At 43.8% G+C, this 14,871-nt stretch overlaps 1 protein-coding gene across 1 annotated transcript in view; it reads right to left on the reverse strand.

The window, feature by feature from the left end:
* NDRG3 (NDRG family member 3) overlaps positions 1-14,871 on the reverse strand; it is a 60,029-nt gene that overhangs the window by 41,782 nt on the left and 3,376 nt on the right. The window contains exon 2 of the mRNA XM_068987027.1: positions 4,137-4,238. Within this exon, the coding sequence (XP_068843128.1) occupies positions 4,137-4,193 (57 nt within the window). The 5' untranslated portion in view covers positions 4,194-4,238. The remainder of the gene's footprint in view (positions 1-4,136; positions 4,239-14,871) is intronic.

Consider the following 14,871-nt stretch of genomic DNA (forward strand, 5'->3'; position numbering starts at 1 on the left):
CTGGAGATGACTAAAATGCTCATCCCTGGGTTCTTCCTGCTTTTCCTCTTATAATATCCTCCCGACCTCCTATTTCCAGTCACCAGTAGAGGGTCTACCTCACTTTCTACTGTAACAACCAAAACCAATTAATAACTTGTTCGTTCCCCCCACTAAATACTTATTCCCCTTCTTGGTAGGTCCTCAGTTCTGCTGAAGCCAACTGTGGTCTCCTATTTATCTTCTCAAGTCTGGTCTTTGGCTTCCACAGGCGCAGCAGTATCTGAACCAAGGGTAGGTAAAGGAAGGGAGGGAAAATGAAGCACAGATCAGGGAGCTCTCCTCCTTATACAGGTCTGTGGAGGTGGGGGGAACAGGTTGGAACAACCAGCTAACAAGAGGCAGCAGGTGGTGGGAAGAACCTGGGGGCCCCGACCCAGACTAAAGTCAACATCCGTGGGGTCTGATCCTGGCTTCACCGCCTCACTGGACACCAGCATTGGACAAGTCATATAATTTCTCTGAGCCTCATCTGTAAAATGGAGTTAAAAATACCTTTAACTACTTCCTTCACAAGAAGTTAGGAGACTCAGATAGTACTTGTGAAAATGCTCTGAAAATGGTTAAATGCTATTAAAAAAAAATCATTTCATATAATTCTGTCTCAAAAAAAAAAAAAAAAAAAAACCACACAGAAGTGCTGGCAGGTGCTTCTTTTCATCACTGGAGCCAAAACAAGAATGGCAAAATTACCCACTTCTTCACAATTCTGAGCCATAGACAAAATCACAGCCATACTAAAATTAAATGGGAAAAGTACCAACAAATGACAAGAAAAAAGTTAACATAAGCCTCGCTTAAAGCTATTTTGAGAATGCTTCCTTATAGTCAGCTCAGGATAAATTTCTGCATTTCAGGTTGGGTCTAGACTCCCTTTCACTCCCTGAAACCGCGAAGGGCACAACAATATCTCTGACTAAGAATGTATCTAGGAAGAGAATGGACAGAAAGATGATGTGAAATGATATAAATCTCTAGGTTTCTGCTTACAGAGAGAGGACAAGCCTCAGAGGTGATGCCAAAACTTCTACAAGGTGAACACAGTGGAAAGGCCTCAGGTTGTGGAGTAGGAAAGGTTTGGGTTTCAGTCCTGGCTTTGCCACTTCCTGACTGGGCAAGCCTTATAGTCAGATTTTCATCTACTAAGTGAGGAAGACTATCTATTTCAAAGGGATGTTCTGATGATTAAAAGAAAGAAGGTATGTAAAGCACCCAACAAGTAACAGAGGATAGGCTATTAGGCAAAAATGAAACCTCCCTGAAAACTAAATACTTTAAGACTTCCTTTGCTATTCAAGCCTGGAAGCTTATACCCTACCAGCAGTGGTTCTCAGCTGGGGAGACTCTGACCCCCAGGAGACATCTGATACTGTCTGGGGACAAGTTTGGTTGTCATGACTTAAAGATGCTACTGGCATCTAGTGGGTAGAGAGGCCAAGGATGCTGGTAAACACCCTACAAAGAATAGGGTAGCCTCCCACAACAAAACATTTAGAGTGCCAAGATCAAGAAACCCTGTCCTACAGCACGTGCTCTTGGGTACACAATCTGAGTAAGCTACTTCACCTTTCTTAGCCTAGTTTCCTCATCAGCAATATGAGAATAAATTGATCTGTGTGTCCTAAATCACCAAGCCTTTGGGAGGATCAAATGAAATAATGGATGAGAAGCACTACTGCCATTATACCTTTCAAAACGTATGCAAAAGCACCCACTTATTGGGCAAAGGCAGAGCACTGATATACTGGGGAGCGGGGGGTGGAACGGGGTAGAAGGCTTTGTTTGGGAGTGACGCCATCTGAGGAGGGCCTATTGCCAATCGACTTCTATAAAGCCTGGCTGGAGCAGGGGGAGTGCTCATGAATAGTGATGGGCTAGGAGCACTTCCCAGGGAGAGAGGCGTGAGATGGAGCGTGGGAAGTGGGTAGGAACAGCACAGGCGTATCAAAGAGGAGCTAACAGATGTTAGGAAGTGAGACAATGCCTGGTATCTTAGACTGCTCAGGCTGCGCGAATGGCTTATACAACCAAAATTTATCTTCTCACAGTTCTGGGGCCTGGAAGTACAAGATCAGGGTTCCAGCAGGGTTTGGTTTTAGGTGAGAGCTCCTTTCTGGGCTTGCAGGTGGCTGCCATCCACGTTTCCTCATCTGTCCAGGGGTGGAGATAGAGAGTGTATCACTCTTTCCCTCTCCCTCACTCTTCTTATAAGGCCATCAATTCTATCAGATTAGGGCTCTACCACTTGACCTCATTTAACCTTAGTCACCTCCTTAAAGCCCTTATCTCCAGTACAGTCACATGGGAGGCTAGTGCTTCAGCATATGTATTTTAGGGGAGCAGACATAATTCTGTTCACAGCATTTGGGCACTTATCAGACACAGCCAGGGAATCACTATAGCCTCAGAGATGAGGACCCAAATGTTAATCCAGCGCTTTTCTGTGGTTACAGTCGCCAAATCTTTTCTTTTCCAGCTGCCTTCTCTATGAGACATCCAGTCAACTAACTCCTGCAATTCCTCATGTAGGTGCCTCAGGCATCCTGTGGACTCCCAAGGTCAGGAAAGACTCCTCCTCTTACCCGGGTCCCAGTCCTCAAATGTCTGAGATCCATCAGGCCACAGGCTTCCAACACTGGCTAATCAGAATCACTATAGGCATGGTTCTCAATTTTTGGATGCTTTTATAAACGTTCACCCCAGATCAATTTAATCATAGTCTCTGGAGGTAATACCTAGGCATCAGTTACTTTTAAATCTCCCCAAGTAATTCCAATAAGCAGCCAAGGCTGAGGACCACCGATCACAGAGAGGTGTGCGTGCCCTGTCCTCATCCCCTCAGATTCCAATTTAGTTCTTCTCGAGTGGGGACCCAGGAATCTGTATTTTTAAACAAGTTCCTAGCTGATTCTGGTGACCACTCAGGTTTAGGATACGTTTCTAAGTTCCTGAAGCTAAACTGCCTACCCGCACCGTTACAGATGTAGCTTCTACTTCCTTCCTCCTCTTTGTGGCCCATCATTTGGGTACAGCCCTTCACATGCACCAAAATTCAGTACTTAACGGAGAGTTTTCTGAAAACATGAAGGGAAGCAACAAAAGAAACAAAGAAAGGGTTTAAAAAGTGTGCAGCTTGCCAAGGGGGAGAGCAAGAGATCTGGTGAAAGATAAAGGAAGGGGTGGGAATAGGGGTAGAGATGAGGTCACAGGGACAAGAATGAGGTTGACAGGTTTCAACAGCAAATTAGTGAACAGAGTAAGTCAATAGCCCTAGTAGCTGTAGGTGAAGGGCCCTGCCTTGGGCACAAAAAGATTAACAAGCAATAGCATCTTCTGGTATAGCCCCCGTCGGCATCCTGACGCTACCCAACTTTACCCTTTCCATCAATACTTCCCCAGGAAAGGATGCCATGAGCTCATCCATACCAAGCTAGAAGAGTAATTTAATAGGGGACAAGGACAATACATCAAAAGAACAGGGCTTAAAAGAAGGAATTTCAGGCACACTTACTGAATGGAGAGGGAGAAGAGAGAGGATAAACTTTTCTTAGCTTTTTGGTAACTCTTAGCATCACAGCACTCTTTACCTGCTAAATCCTCGTGACTGTTAACTATGATGCTCACTGTGTATTCTCTGACACGAACAGAAAAATGAGATATATTACCAATATTCCAGGCACCCTTGATGAAAACCTCAACATAGACAGAGAGGTCACATCACAGACCGGACAAACCTTACAGATAGCACCACAGCCTGTGAGCATTACCAGCCACAGAGGCTAAGTTTTCCTAGAAATTGAAAGTCACAATACCTGGATTCTAAATCAAACCCCACTCAAACTTTCTGCTTAACACCTCTATCTGTAGAACAGGACACATCAAGGATAATTTGCCTGAATTTGGCTGGGGGAAACAAAAGTAGGAAGAAAGAGAGGCAAGACATCGAGAAGAAGGTTAAGAAATAAATTTTTTAAAGTTTTCTCCCCAAAGAAAGTCAAGATAAATATGTTTTTACTTACTATTCAGATAATATAGAAAATAAACTAACCACAGAAGAAAGGACTTACATATATTTTAGTGACAACAGCAGTCTTTACCTTATCATTTAGAAGTGGTTTGATCTCTGTGAGTTGAACATCCTGAAGTTCATCCATGAGGACAGATGAGAGTAGAGGATTCTCAAGAATAAATCAGTGACTCTGAAACAGAAGTGGAGAAAAGGCTTAAAACTAGGAGTTAGAAATATAATGGTCACACTACATCCATTCACTCAAATATTAGAGCTTATTATGTGTCATCCACTGCTCAGGGTGCTGAAGACACAGTAAACTAGATACTTATGGCAAACAGACTCTAACGTGGCCTCTGTGATCTCTGTACCTCTTGGCATACACACCCAAGCATAACCCCCCAACCGACCAAATGAGTGTGGGCGGGGGGACCCATGGCTTGCTTTTAACCATTAGAATATGGCAAAAGTGATGGAAAGTATATGAGTATCTGCATATGATTACATTACATAATATTTTAACATCTGTCTTGCGAAGAGACAGAGTTCCCTTGCTAGCTTTAAAGAAGCAGGTTGTAAATGTGTTGTCCTTCTCTGAAAAAAAAAAGAAGCAAGTTGGCATGCTGTAAGATGGCCATGTGGCAAGAAACAGCCTCCAGCCAAAACAGCAAGAAACTGGGACCTTCAGTCCAACCATGTGCAAGGAACTGAAGGCTGTAACAACCACAACCAGCCCACTGGGCCGGGAAGTGGATCCTTCCCCATCTGCGCCGCGCCCTGACCAGCACCTTGACTACAGCCTTGCAGAGGAGCCAGTCAACCCATGCTGGAGTCCCATCCCCTGAAACTGAGATAATAAATGTGTGTTATAAACTACTAAGTTTGCAGCAATATTTTTATGCAGCAACAGATAGTTAATACAATAGTCTTTGCTCACGTGGAGAATTCGTTTTAGTTACTGGAGATGTATAAGTAAGAGAACAACATGCTCAGAGCTACAAGTTAGAAAGCAACAGTTTAGAAGGTGGATTAAGAGAGAACAAAAATTGAAGGTTAATGCTGCAGCCTAACATAGACAGAGAGATGAACCAAGGCTACACTCACTAGCCTTCACTTGGGGAATCACAGTAGTAGACGCAGAGTATGGTAGCCAGCCTCCACAAAAGCCTCCAATGAGCCTGCTCCCCAGTTCCTGACCCCGGACCATAAGACATAATAAATAACTTTGTTTTGGAGTGATTAGTTACATAGTGAGAGATAACTAAGACCAAAAGGGAGAAGTTAGGGAAAGGTGTGGAGTAGAGAGGCACAGATTCCATCCCACTGTACAGGAAGCCATGGGGAGAGATGGCAAATACTGGATATAAGTGATTCCCACCCAGACTTCAAAGCTCTGGGCTTCATCTCTTCTGCCTTGGCCTTGCAGGAAAAATGCTAATTCAATGATTTGGGAATTCAGACATTCAACAACCATTTATTGAGTTCCCACTGTGCAAAGCATTATGGACAACGAAAACAGGGTCCTTGCCTTCTACAAGTTTATTAGTAGAGATGACCACTATCTATAAAGTTACTTACAAAACGAGAAAGGGGCAGAGGAGTTCAAAGGAGGAGCAATTACTTCTGATTGGTGGGAATCATTCACAATATATTAGTTTATTAATCCATTTTTCTGTTTTTCCCTCCAGAAATAGGATGTATGGCTTTGACTTAGCTATGGAGAGGGTCTGTGTTCCACGTGACCACTTGTATTAATGACCAATACACCAAAATGAATCCTGCTTTCAACTATGCCTACATTTGTTGTTGTTCAGTTGCTCAGTTGTATCTGATCCTTTGTGACCCCATGGACTGTAGCACACCAGTCCTTCACTATCTCCTGGGGTTTGCTCAAACTCAGGTCCATTGAGTCGATGGTGCCATCCAACCATCTCATCCTCTGTTGTCCCCTTCTCCTAATGCCATCTTTCCCAGCATCAGGGTCTTTTCCAATGAGTCAGCTCTTTGCATCAGGTGGCCAAAGTACTGGAGCTTCAGGTTCCCCAGCATCAGTCCTTCCAATGAACTATCCAGGGCTGACTTCTTTTAGGCTGACTAACAAAAGCTCTTCTACCATTACTTTGAAGAACCCTGAGGGTGCCAATGGGGACCACTGCTCAAACCATGGATACCACACGCCAACCATGAGGACCCAAACATTTGTGTCACTGCAAGAGCACAAGCCCGGTATTTACCCTCCCTCTAGGATGTGGGTCTTTTCTCAGACCCCAGGTATCCTATACCCTTGACTGAGCTACCGAATGCCCAGAATTTTTATTTTCATATCAGTCACACTTCAAAAGGGGATGCGATGGCTTGAACTTTTTATCACAAATTTCAGCCAGCATCTAACATTTCTCTCTCCTATAGTCCCCGCATCAACCCACTTAGCATCCCAAATATTGGCCCAACTGGGATCTACTCATTGAATTTTTTTAATAAACTTTGATTTATTTATTTGGCTGCACCAGGTCTTAGGTGAGGCATGTGGAATCTAGTTTCCTGACCTGGGATTGAACCCAGGCCCCCTCCATTGGAAGCACAGTCTTAACCAGTGGACTACCAGGAAAGTCCCTTCACAATGTTTATTAACCACACTATGAAATGTGGCTACTTTTCATTTGGACTTCACTATCTGTCAGTAATTAAAAATGACAAATTTAAAGTTCTTCTTCCTATTATAAAATACGGGCCCGTTTTAGAAACTATGGAAACCACAGGTAACCAAAAGATATTTTATTCACAGTCCTTCCTTCTAGAAACAATCACTGTTAATACTTCAGTCTATTTCCATTCCCCCCACACACACACACATAAAATGGTGGTATCCTGAAACTTTTCCAACCCTGCTTTATTCACTACTTTAATTCACTCATTTGAAAGCAGGGCACTGCAAGGTGTGATTCATTCAAATGTGACTCCACTGGGGAGCCTGTCAAGGAGCCTCAGGGACAGAGGGAAGCCTGAGGTGCCTCCAAAGTGACGCATTCACCTAATGTTCCCGAGCATCTTTTAAAGATAAAGAAAGATGCAGTTTGTGCCAGGACAAACGCTTAAACAAGGGCACAATTAAATGAGAAGGCGGTCCTTATCAGCTGGGCCCAACGCATTCAATGCAGGACAGTGTGACTTCGGAACTGGCAACAAGACAGCAGGTGTTCACTTTCCGCACGACAGGGAACCCAACATATTCTTCTAGAGACCTGATTTTTGCTCACTGTCTTGAGCCCTTGTCAATGAGCAGTTTTATAGCTCCTATAAGAAAATTAACATCACATGGTGGAAAACTCCATCTCCAGATCCCTCTGCTAAACAGACTGGCTGCCTCCAGGGGATCAAAGGGCTGCAGTGCCTTCATCTGTACAAATGATGTGCCTGCCAGATCCCATCCTGATACCAAGGGCTATTAAAATTTTTAAAAGGTTAGTGGAGATTTTATAAATGTAGTAGATAAGAACTCTTTTCCAGTTTCATGAGATAGGGGGAAGCGTGACAGGTTAAAAAAAACAGCCATCCTCAAACTGAGGAAGTGAGCCTTGTATCAAAAGGCTAAAAAGGGAAAGGGGAAAAGTGTAATTCCTACTCTGTGCCAGAAATTATAGTCTAAGGACCTTATGTTTTGTTTAACACTCCTCCCGGGTAGATGTCTTCATTTCTTACTTTATAGGCAGGAAAAACTTAAGCTAAGAGAAGTTAAGTGACTTTCCTAATATCCACATCTAAGTGAGTAACAATGCAAGGATTTAAAAATTTGACTCTTCTAGTCATAGAAAGAGCCCATAAGCATATCAGATATGGACTCTAGACCTAGGTGGGCCCTACCTAACTGAGTGGCACTGGGCAAAGCATTTTTCCTTTCTGGACCTGTTTCCCCATCTGTCAAGAGAAGAAGTTGGGTAGGATAACATTTTCACCCCCATTTAGAACTGATGTTCTGTGACCCAAAGTTAGTTAGTGTTAATCCCTCGGTAGTGTCTGACTCTTTGTGACCCAATGGACTGAGCCTGCCAGGCTTCTCTGTCCATGGAATTCTCCAGGAGTGGGCTGCCATTCCCTTCTCCAGGGGATCTTCCTGACCCAGGGACTGAATCCGGGTCTCCTGCATTGCAGGCAGATTCTTTACCACTAAGCCACCAAGGAAGCCCTCTGTGACCCAAAAGTCCCTTATAAATGTAGCACTTTACATTATTCCCCAGGGTAAGCATCTATCCTCCACCTCAAAAGGCTCTTGCTATAATCCTAAGAGGTCCCCCAGTTATCAACTTATTGAGATTCACTGATTAGCTGAAGTTCACTCAGCAAATCAGTGGGAGGGTGCACTTGGCCTTATTCCAGGCACAGGAGGGTCTCAGGCTTTTAGCACACCCCACGTTATGTTTTTTTCTTTCAGTCACGAAAAGCTCACTGAGATTTCCAGTGCTTAAAAACACTGCTCTGTTACTTTAAATGAAGACAATAAGGGACTATACATAGTACTGGCTTTCTAAAACTACAAGCTGTCTTATTTTCCAGCTTTTCCCCATGACCAAGGTAATTTGTCTGGCCTTTGTCACGCTTTGCCAGAACCGACAGCAGGCTACTAGTTTGTATTCTAGAAGGAGAGTCAGTCACTTTTGGTTTTGGCAAGACTGCAGACAGACAATCAGAACAGAATGAAGGCAGCAAATAGCGGAGGCACTCTCAGGAGGCTGAGCTGGAAGGGGTCAGCTGCAGCTGGCGCTGGAGTAGCGATGACTGGAAAGCGGTAGGAAGTGGCCAGAGGACAGGCTGGGAAGCTAGTGGTGCTTCTACAGCAAGCTGACCCACATCCTCTCTTCTTACCTATAAACTACTGGCTGAATCATGATTACAGCACTTCACAAAGCACCTTCATGTCTAACATCTCACTGGATTATCACAAAGACACTGGGAATCAAACACTGCGGCACTGCCTCACTTCTGTTACAGAGATGTGGAAACCCAGGCTTGAAGAGGCGCAACGGAACGAACAAAAAACACAACTGATACACGCAACAGCTCTAACCAAAACCCAATTTTCTTCTGATTCCAAACGCTTACTCTGTGCCCTGTACCATACTTCCTCCCAGGTCATCACAGATGAAAAGATGTGGGGTTGGTAGGAAAGGAAAAGAAATTCAGCTGACTGCCTCACTGTGCTCTTATCTCCGGTCCTAAATTACACTGCGCAGTCAGGATCTGGGCACAGGCTCGAGGATTAAACGTTAATATGAAGTTAATAACAAGAAAGCCCAGATTTGGAACTAGAGTCTGCCTTCACCCATTAATTCAACTGAGTAGGGGAGATTAAGTCTGTAAATAAATCACTTCGGTTCAAGGCGGGATAAACATGAACATACGAACTGGACAAACTCTGAGGCATTTTCTCCGCCTCAGCTGTTGTTGTTCAGTCATTAAGTCATGTCTGACTCTTTATGACCCCATGGACTGCAGTCCACCAGGCTCCTCTGTCCATGGAATTCTCCAGCAAGAACACTGGAGTGGGTTGCCATTTCCTTTTCCAGGGGATCTTCCCGGATAAGGGTTAGAACTCGTGTCTCCTGTACTGGCAGGCAGCTGCTTTACCACTGAGCCAGGAGGGAAGCCCCTCAGGAGGTCCCTCGGGAGGGAGGCTAACCACAGTACTGATATTTTGAGCCAAATAATTCTTCATCATGGAGGCTGTCCTGTACATCACACATCGTTTAGTAGCACCGCAGGCCTCTACCCACTAAATGCTATCAGCACCTTCCCTCCAACAGTTGAGACAACCAAAAATACCTCCAGATATTGCCCAGTGTCCTCTGGGGGGCAAAAATCAACCCCAGCTGAGAACCACTGCTCTAAGGGTTACAGAGGTTTAAGGCAAAAGTCAGTTAATGCAAGTTGTGGGTGCTGAGGAAAAGCTTCATGGAGGAGGTCATATTTGAACTGGACCTTGAAGAACAGATAAAGTTTCTATAGGTGAGGATGAGAGAATAAAAAGAAGGAAGTCTAGAAAGGGAGAACATAAAAGCGAGATGAGAAAGCAGTGCTGAAAAATGCTCTAGTTCGGCAAGAAGAGGAGCTTGCTGTTGGCAATAGGGGATCAAATGTCCACTGGAATCACATCAGGGGTAGCTGTTTATCAACTAACAGTTACAAGATACACAAACACATTAAGAAGTAGCGAACAATATAAGATACTAAAAAGATTAATATTAACAGTTTACGAGTCAAACCAGTGGTGTTTTCATATGTCCCATTCTGTCCTACCCAGGAGGACAGAATGCTGCCTGAGTGTCATCTCTTACATTGCATCTAGTGTACATTACATTTAGTCAGCATTAAACGAAGCTTGGGGCTTCCCAGATGGCACAGTGGTAAACAATTTGTCTGCCAATGCAGGAGATGCGGGTTCGATCCCTGGCTCGGGAAGATCCCATAGAGTAGGAAATGGCAGCCGGCTCCAGGATTCCTGCCTGGGAAATACCATGGGCAGAGGAGCCGGGAGGGATGCAGTCCATGGGGTCGAAAAGAGTCGGACGTGACCGGGCACACTGAGCACAGAGCAAACGAGGCTTGGAACCAGAGCGGAGGCGGGGGAAGTAACTAGGGACGGAGACGGCCAGGAGTCTCCCAAAGGAGTCAGAGAGTGCTGGGCCTTGAGAGGACAGGTTCTGGATAGCTGGAAGGGAGGAGAGGACATTCCAGGTGAAGACGTCTGAGTTGGGAGAGAAATAAATGTACACAACATATCCAAGGGACAGCAGGAGAGCAGCACAGCTGGGAAAGACGACGAGGCTGGTCAGAACGCTGAGCACACGCACCAGACTTCACTGTGTGGACAACCACACTTCACTGCGCTTCCCGAGAAGCAAAGTAACAGTCTTTTAAAATGCGGCATCCTGTCCAATAGTTCTCTTAGCTGCACATTAGAAAGACTTAGGGAGCTTTGAGGGAGGTCAATACCAGGCCCCAACACTAAGGATCCAATTTAATCGGGCTAAGATAGGGCCCAGTATGGTTTTTAACATACAGTTAAAGCTGAGAACCACTGGTCTACAGATATGCCTAGAAATTGAAGTGATCTGCCTAAATTCATGTATTCAGCTGGGTGTGGGGTTGGGACTGGCTGGCGTCTAGATTCCTATTCCAAGCTCTGAAAGATATCACAGAGTCCTGGGCTAAATTCCATACTTCAGTCTTTAAGAAGCATAATCTGATGACTTGGCTCTCAAGTTTTGCCAGGGTTAAAGCCTGAATTAATCTAATCATAAAACTATTGACTTAAGTATCCTCTCAAGTGTCTAGGGTAATGGATGCTGGTTTCATTGCTGTCTCCTGAGGGCCCTTAGGAAAAGAAAGGGTCTCAGGAGACTCCCCAGAAAGCCAGATAAACAAGCCAAACCACCCAGCTCTGTGGAAGAAACAATGGCTTTTTAAAATGCAGCTAGCTCACCGAGCTTGTGCACCACATAAAGGAAAGCCTGGGTTACTCTGAGAGATGCTATGCCATAAGCAAAGGCGGGGGATGGGGGAGTGATCAAAGACGCTTGAAGCATCCTTGCAGAAACTCATTTTTACAGTAAATATCTCTACCAGGCCTCAGCCCTGGATAAGGGCTATCCACACACCTTGTGTTTTTCTGAAAGGAAGAGAACGGCACCCCTCACAACAGGCCCACTCCTGCTGTGTCACTCCTGGATTCTGGCAGCAGGTGGTGAACAGGAGGTTTGCAGAGACTGCCAAGCTGGGAATCTGAGTCTGCCTGTATCATCATCAGATTAATTCCAGGATATCAGTACAGATAACTATTAGAACAGAGCAACACACATCTCGGGGCGTTCTTTTTCACCTCACACACCCATCAACCAGTTGATCCCCTCTAACGAGGGGATCACACTAAAGTAACTCTAGAAGAAGAAGCGCTACCCTCTGCCTTCAACTCTTGAAGGATGCAGCTCAGGACACTAGGAAAGCTACTGCTGGCAAGCGCTGGTACATGCTCTTGGGATGGGTTCCAGGTTCCCGCCAGCTCTAAGACAGAATCCCGGAAAACAATTTGTTCTTCAAGACAGCCGGAGTGGAGGTAAAGGACGAACAAGAGACCTGAGAGGCAGCACTTAAAGCTCACACTAACTTCATGCTCATGATATATTATTGATCACTTACTTTATGCCAGATACCATAATATGCACTTTATTTGTCCATTCATTATTTCTTTATATTTTCCGACACACTTATAAGATAGTCTGTTAGCAATCCTTCTCATTTTACAGATGAAGAAACTGAGGCGGGGAGAGGTTTTGTAATATGCCAAAGGTCACACAGCTAGCAAGTGGCACAGAAAGGATTTGAACTTGAGCAGCCTGCAGCTAGAGCTTTGGCCAGCCTCTATAAATGACTTTTCCCACTTGACCCCAACTGATCATTAATTCTTCTACTTTGTTTCAGGTTTGGCTACTAGAACCCACCAGGATGTTAATGATCAAAGAATTTTGAAAACTGAGAACCATCCAACAAAATTTAGGTATTATTATCATCACCATTATTATTAATGAGCAGGGGAGGCCTGCACCTATCTGAGGATATTTGAAAAGCAATTACCCGTGGACTGTCTAATCACCCAAAGTTACATTCCAGGCAACCTCCTGGTTAAAACCATGTCCCGACAGAAAGGTTTAAAAGAATCAACATCTTTAGGACTTCTCTGCTGGTCCAGTGTCTAAGATTCTGTGCTTCCAACCCCAGGGTTTGGTCCCTGATCAGGAAACTAACTAGATCTCACATGCTGCAACTAAGACCTGGGGCAGCAAAACAAATTAAAAAAAAAAAAAAAAGATACTGCAAAATTTATAACAGCAACCAAAAGCACCTTCTAATAATTAGTAATAAAATCAAGTATGAAGAGTGACTGTATCAGAAATTTATCCTTGGCCCAAATGAAAGCTCAATCTGTAGACAGTGGGCATTTTTAGGTGGTAAACGATTACCAACCAAATGACAGAGCTAAACTTCTCTACTTGGGAAATTTATTTTCTTTTTCTATATTACATCTGAGGGATATAAAAAGTAGCACCTCCAAACAAAAAGTGGGGGAGAAAGCCTGCTCCACACCATGTTCTCTACCAAGTTTAATAACATGGCTTGATAGTTTTCTGAGGAGTGTTACCTAGAATTCAACTCAGAATGCAGTGAAGCCATATTTCTTCCAAAGCACACCCCACTGAGCCATGAAATAGCCAACAACCATGGGTATTTATTTAAGACGGATAATATGTCAAACTCTGTGATGCGCTTTGGGAACATGACAGAATTCTGCATCACTGTAACATCTCTTCACTGAAGACATAAGATCAAAAGACAAAATACCCAATTTTGTATGGCACTTAAAATATCCTCCAGTTCTGCTGACAGCCCAGTGGTTAGGAATCTGGGCTTTCACTGCAGTGGTCCAGGTTCAACCACTGTTGGGGAGCTGAGATTCTGTGCAGCGCAACCAAAAAAAAATTCAGTCTCCCACACTCAGTTAATTTCACATTAATAAGATGACAATTAATGGCAAAATTGTAGGTAAATTATAAATTTACAGAATTAGCACTGTGGTTAAAGAAGAAAAAAAAATCATTTACCAAAGAAAGCCCTGGTCAATACTCATATTAAATCTAGGTTAAGTATCTGTGTGCTATTTTCAAGCAGTCTCTTAAAAAAAGAAAGTGGGGTTGGGGTAGGAAGGTTTAAAAAGTTCTTTCAGAATAGATGACTGGATATCCAGTTCAGCAGTAAACCTAAACGTTATCAATCTGTGGACTTGAAAGTATTCAAAACACCCCTTCCTTTCATCATCTCTATTCAGCCTTGTCGTTTCCCCCTGCTCCCCGCCCCCACAATCTCTCATTTGCCTTTTCCTTATCTTTCTGACTATCCTCACTTCTTGCCTGGATTTGTTCATTCATCATTTATCAAGTGTCTATTACCTGCCACACACCAGAACTAGACCCTTGCCCCTCATCTTAGGAAGCTTACGTGATACTCAGCAGAGCTGCTGTCTGCCCTTCTCAATCACCAGACTGCAAGCTTTAGCAAAGGCTCTGTATTTCCAGAACCAGCAGCATCTGGCATACAGCAGACACTCTAAAAATGTCTGTTGTGTGACACTAGATTACTTTAGCAAGCTCTTTTTTAACTCCATAAATATTTTAGTACATATCTTCAAAAACAACTCTTACTTTTCTTTCCTTTTTAAAACATGAAAACAATATGTGCACAATGCAAAAATAGTACTGAAAGCTATGGAGTAAAAAGTGAATTCTCCAACCCTCTAAATCCCACTCCCAGAAATGACTACTATTACAGTTTGGAATGTATCTTTCCAGAACTTTCTTATGGTGGTATACAACACACAAATATACGTTTTCTGGAACAAGTTCTTTGACAGTTTCTGACTCTAGTTTTTCAACTTTCTAATCCAGCCCAAGTTCTCAAAGTGCTGTCCCTGCATCAGGAGCATCAGCAGCATCTGGGAACTTGTTAGAAATACAAATTCTCAGGCCCCACCCCAGGCCTACTGAATCAGAAATTCTGGAGGTGGGGCCCCCACAATCTGTCTTAATAAACTTCAGGTAATTCTTATACACACTAACGGTTGACAACCACTGAACACAAGCAAGTCACCCTGGTCAAGCCGGTTTTTTTTTATTGTCTCTTAAATATTTTATTGTCAGGTGTGGCAACCATGCTTTGGTTTTAAGTGTTAGGCACTTAGTCGTGTCCAACTCTTTGCAACCTCATGGACTGCAGCCCAA

Source organism: Capricornis sumatraensis, chromosome 15, assembly GCF_032405125.1.
Source record: "Capricornis sumatraensis isolate serow.1 chromosome 15, serow.2, whole genome shotgun sequence".
Taxonomy (NCBI): domain Eukaryota; kingdom Metazoa; phylum Chordata; class Mammalia; order Artiodactyla; family Bovidae; genus Capricornis; species Capricornis sumatraensis.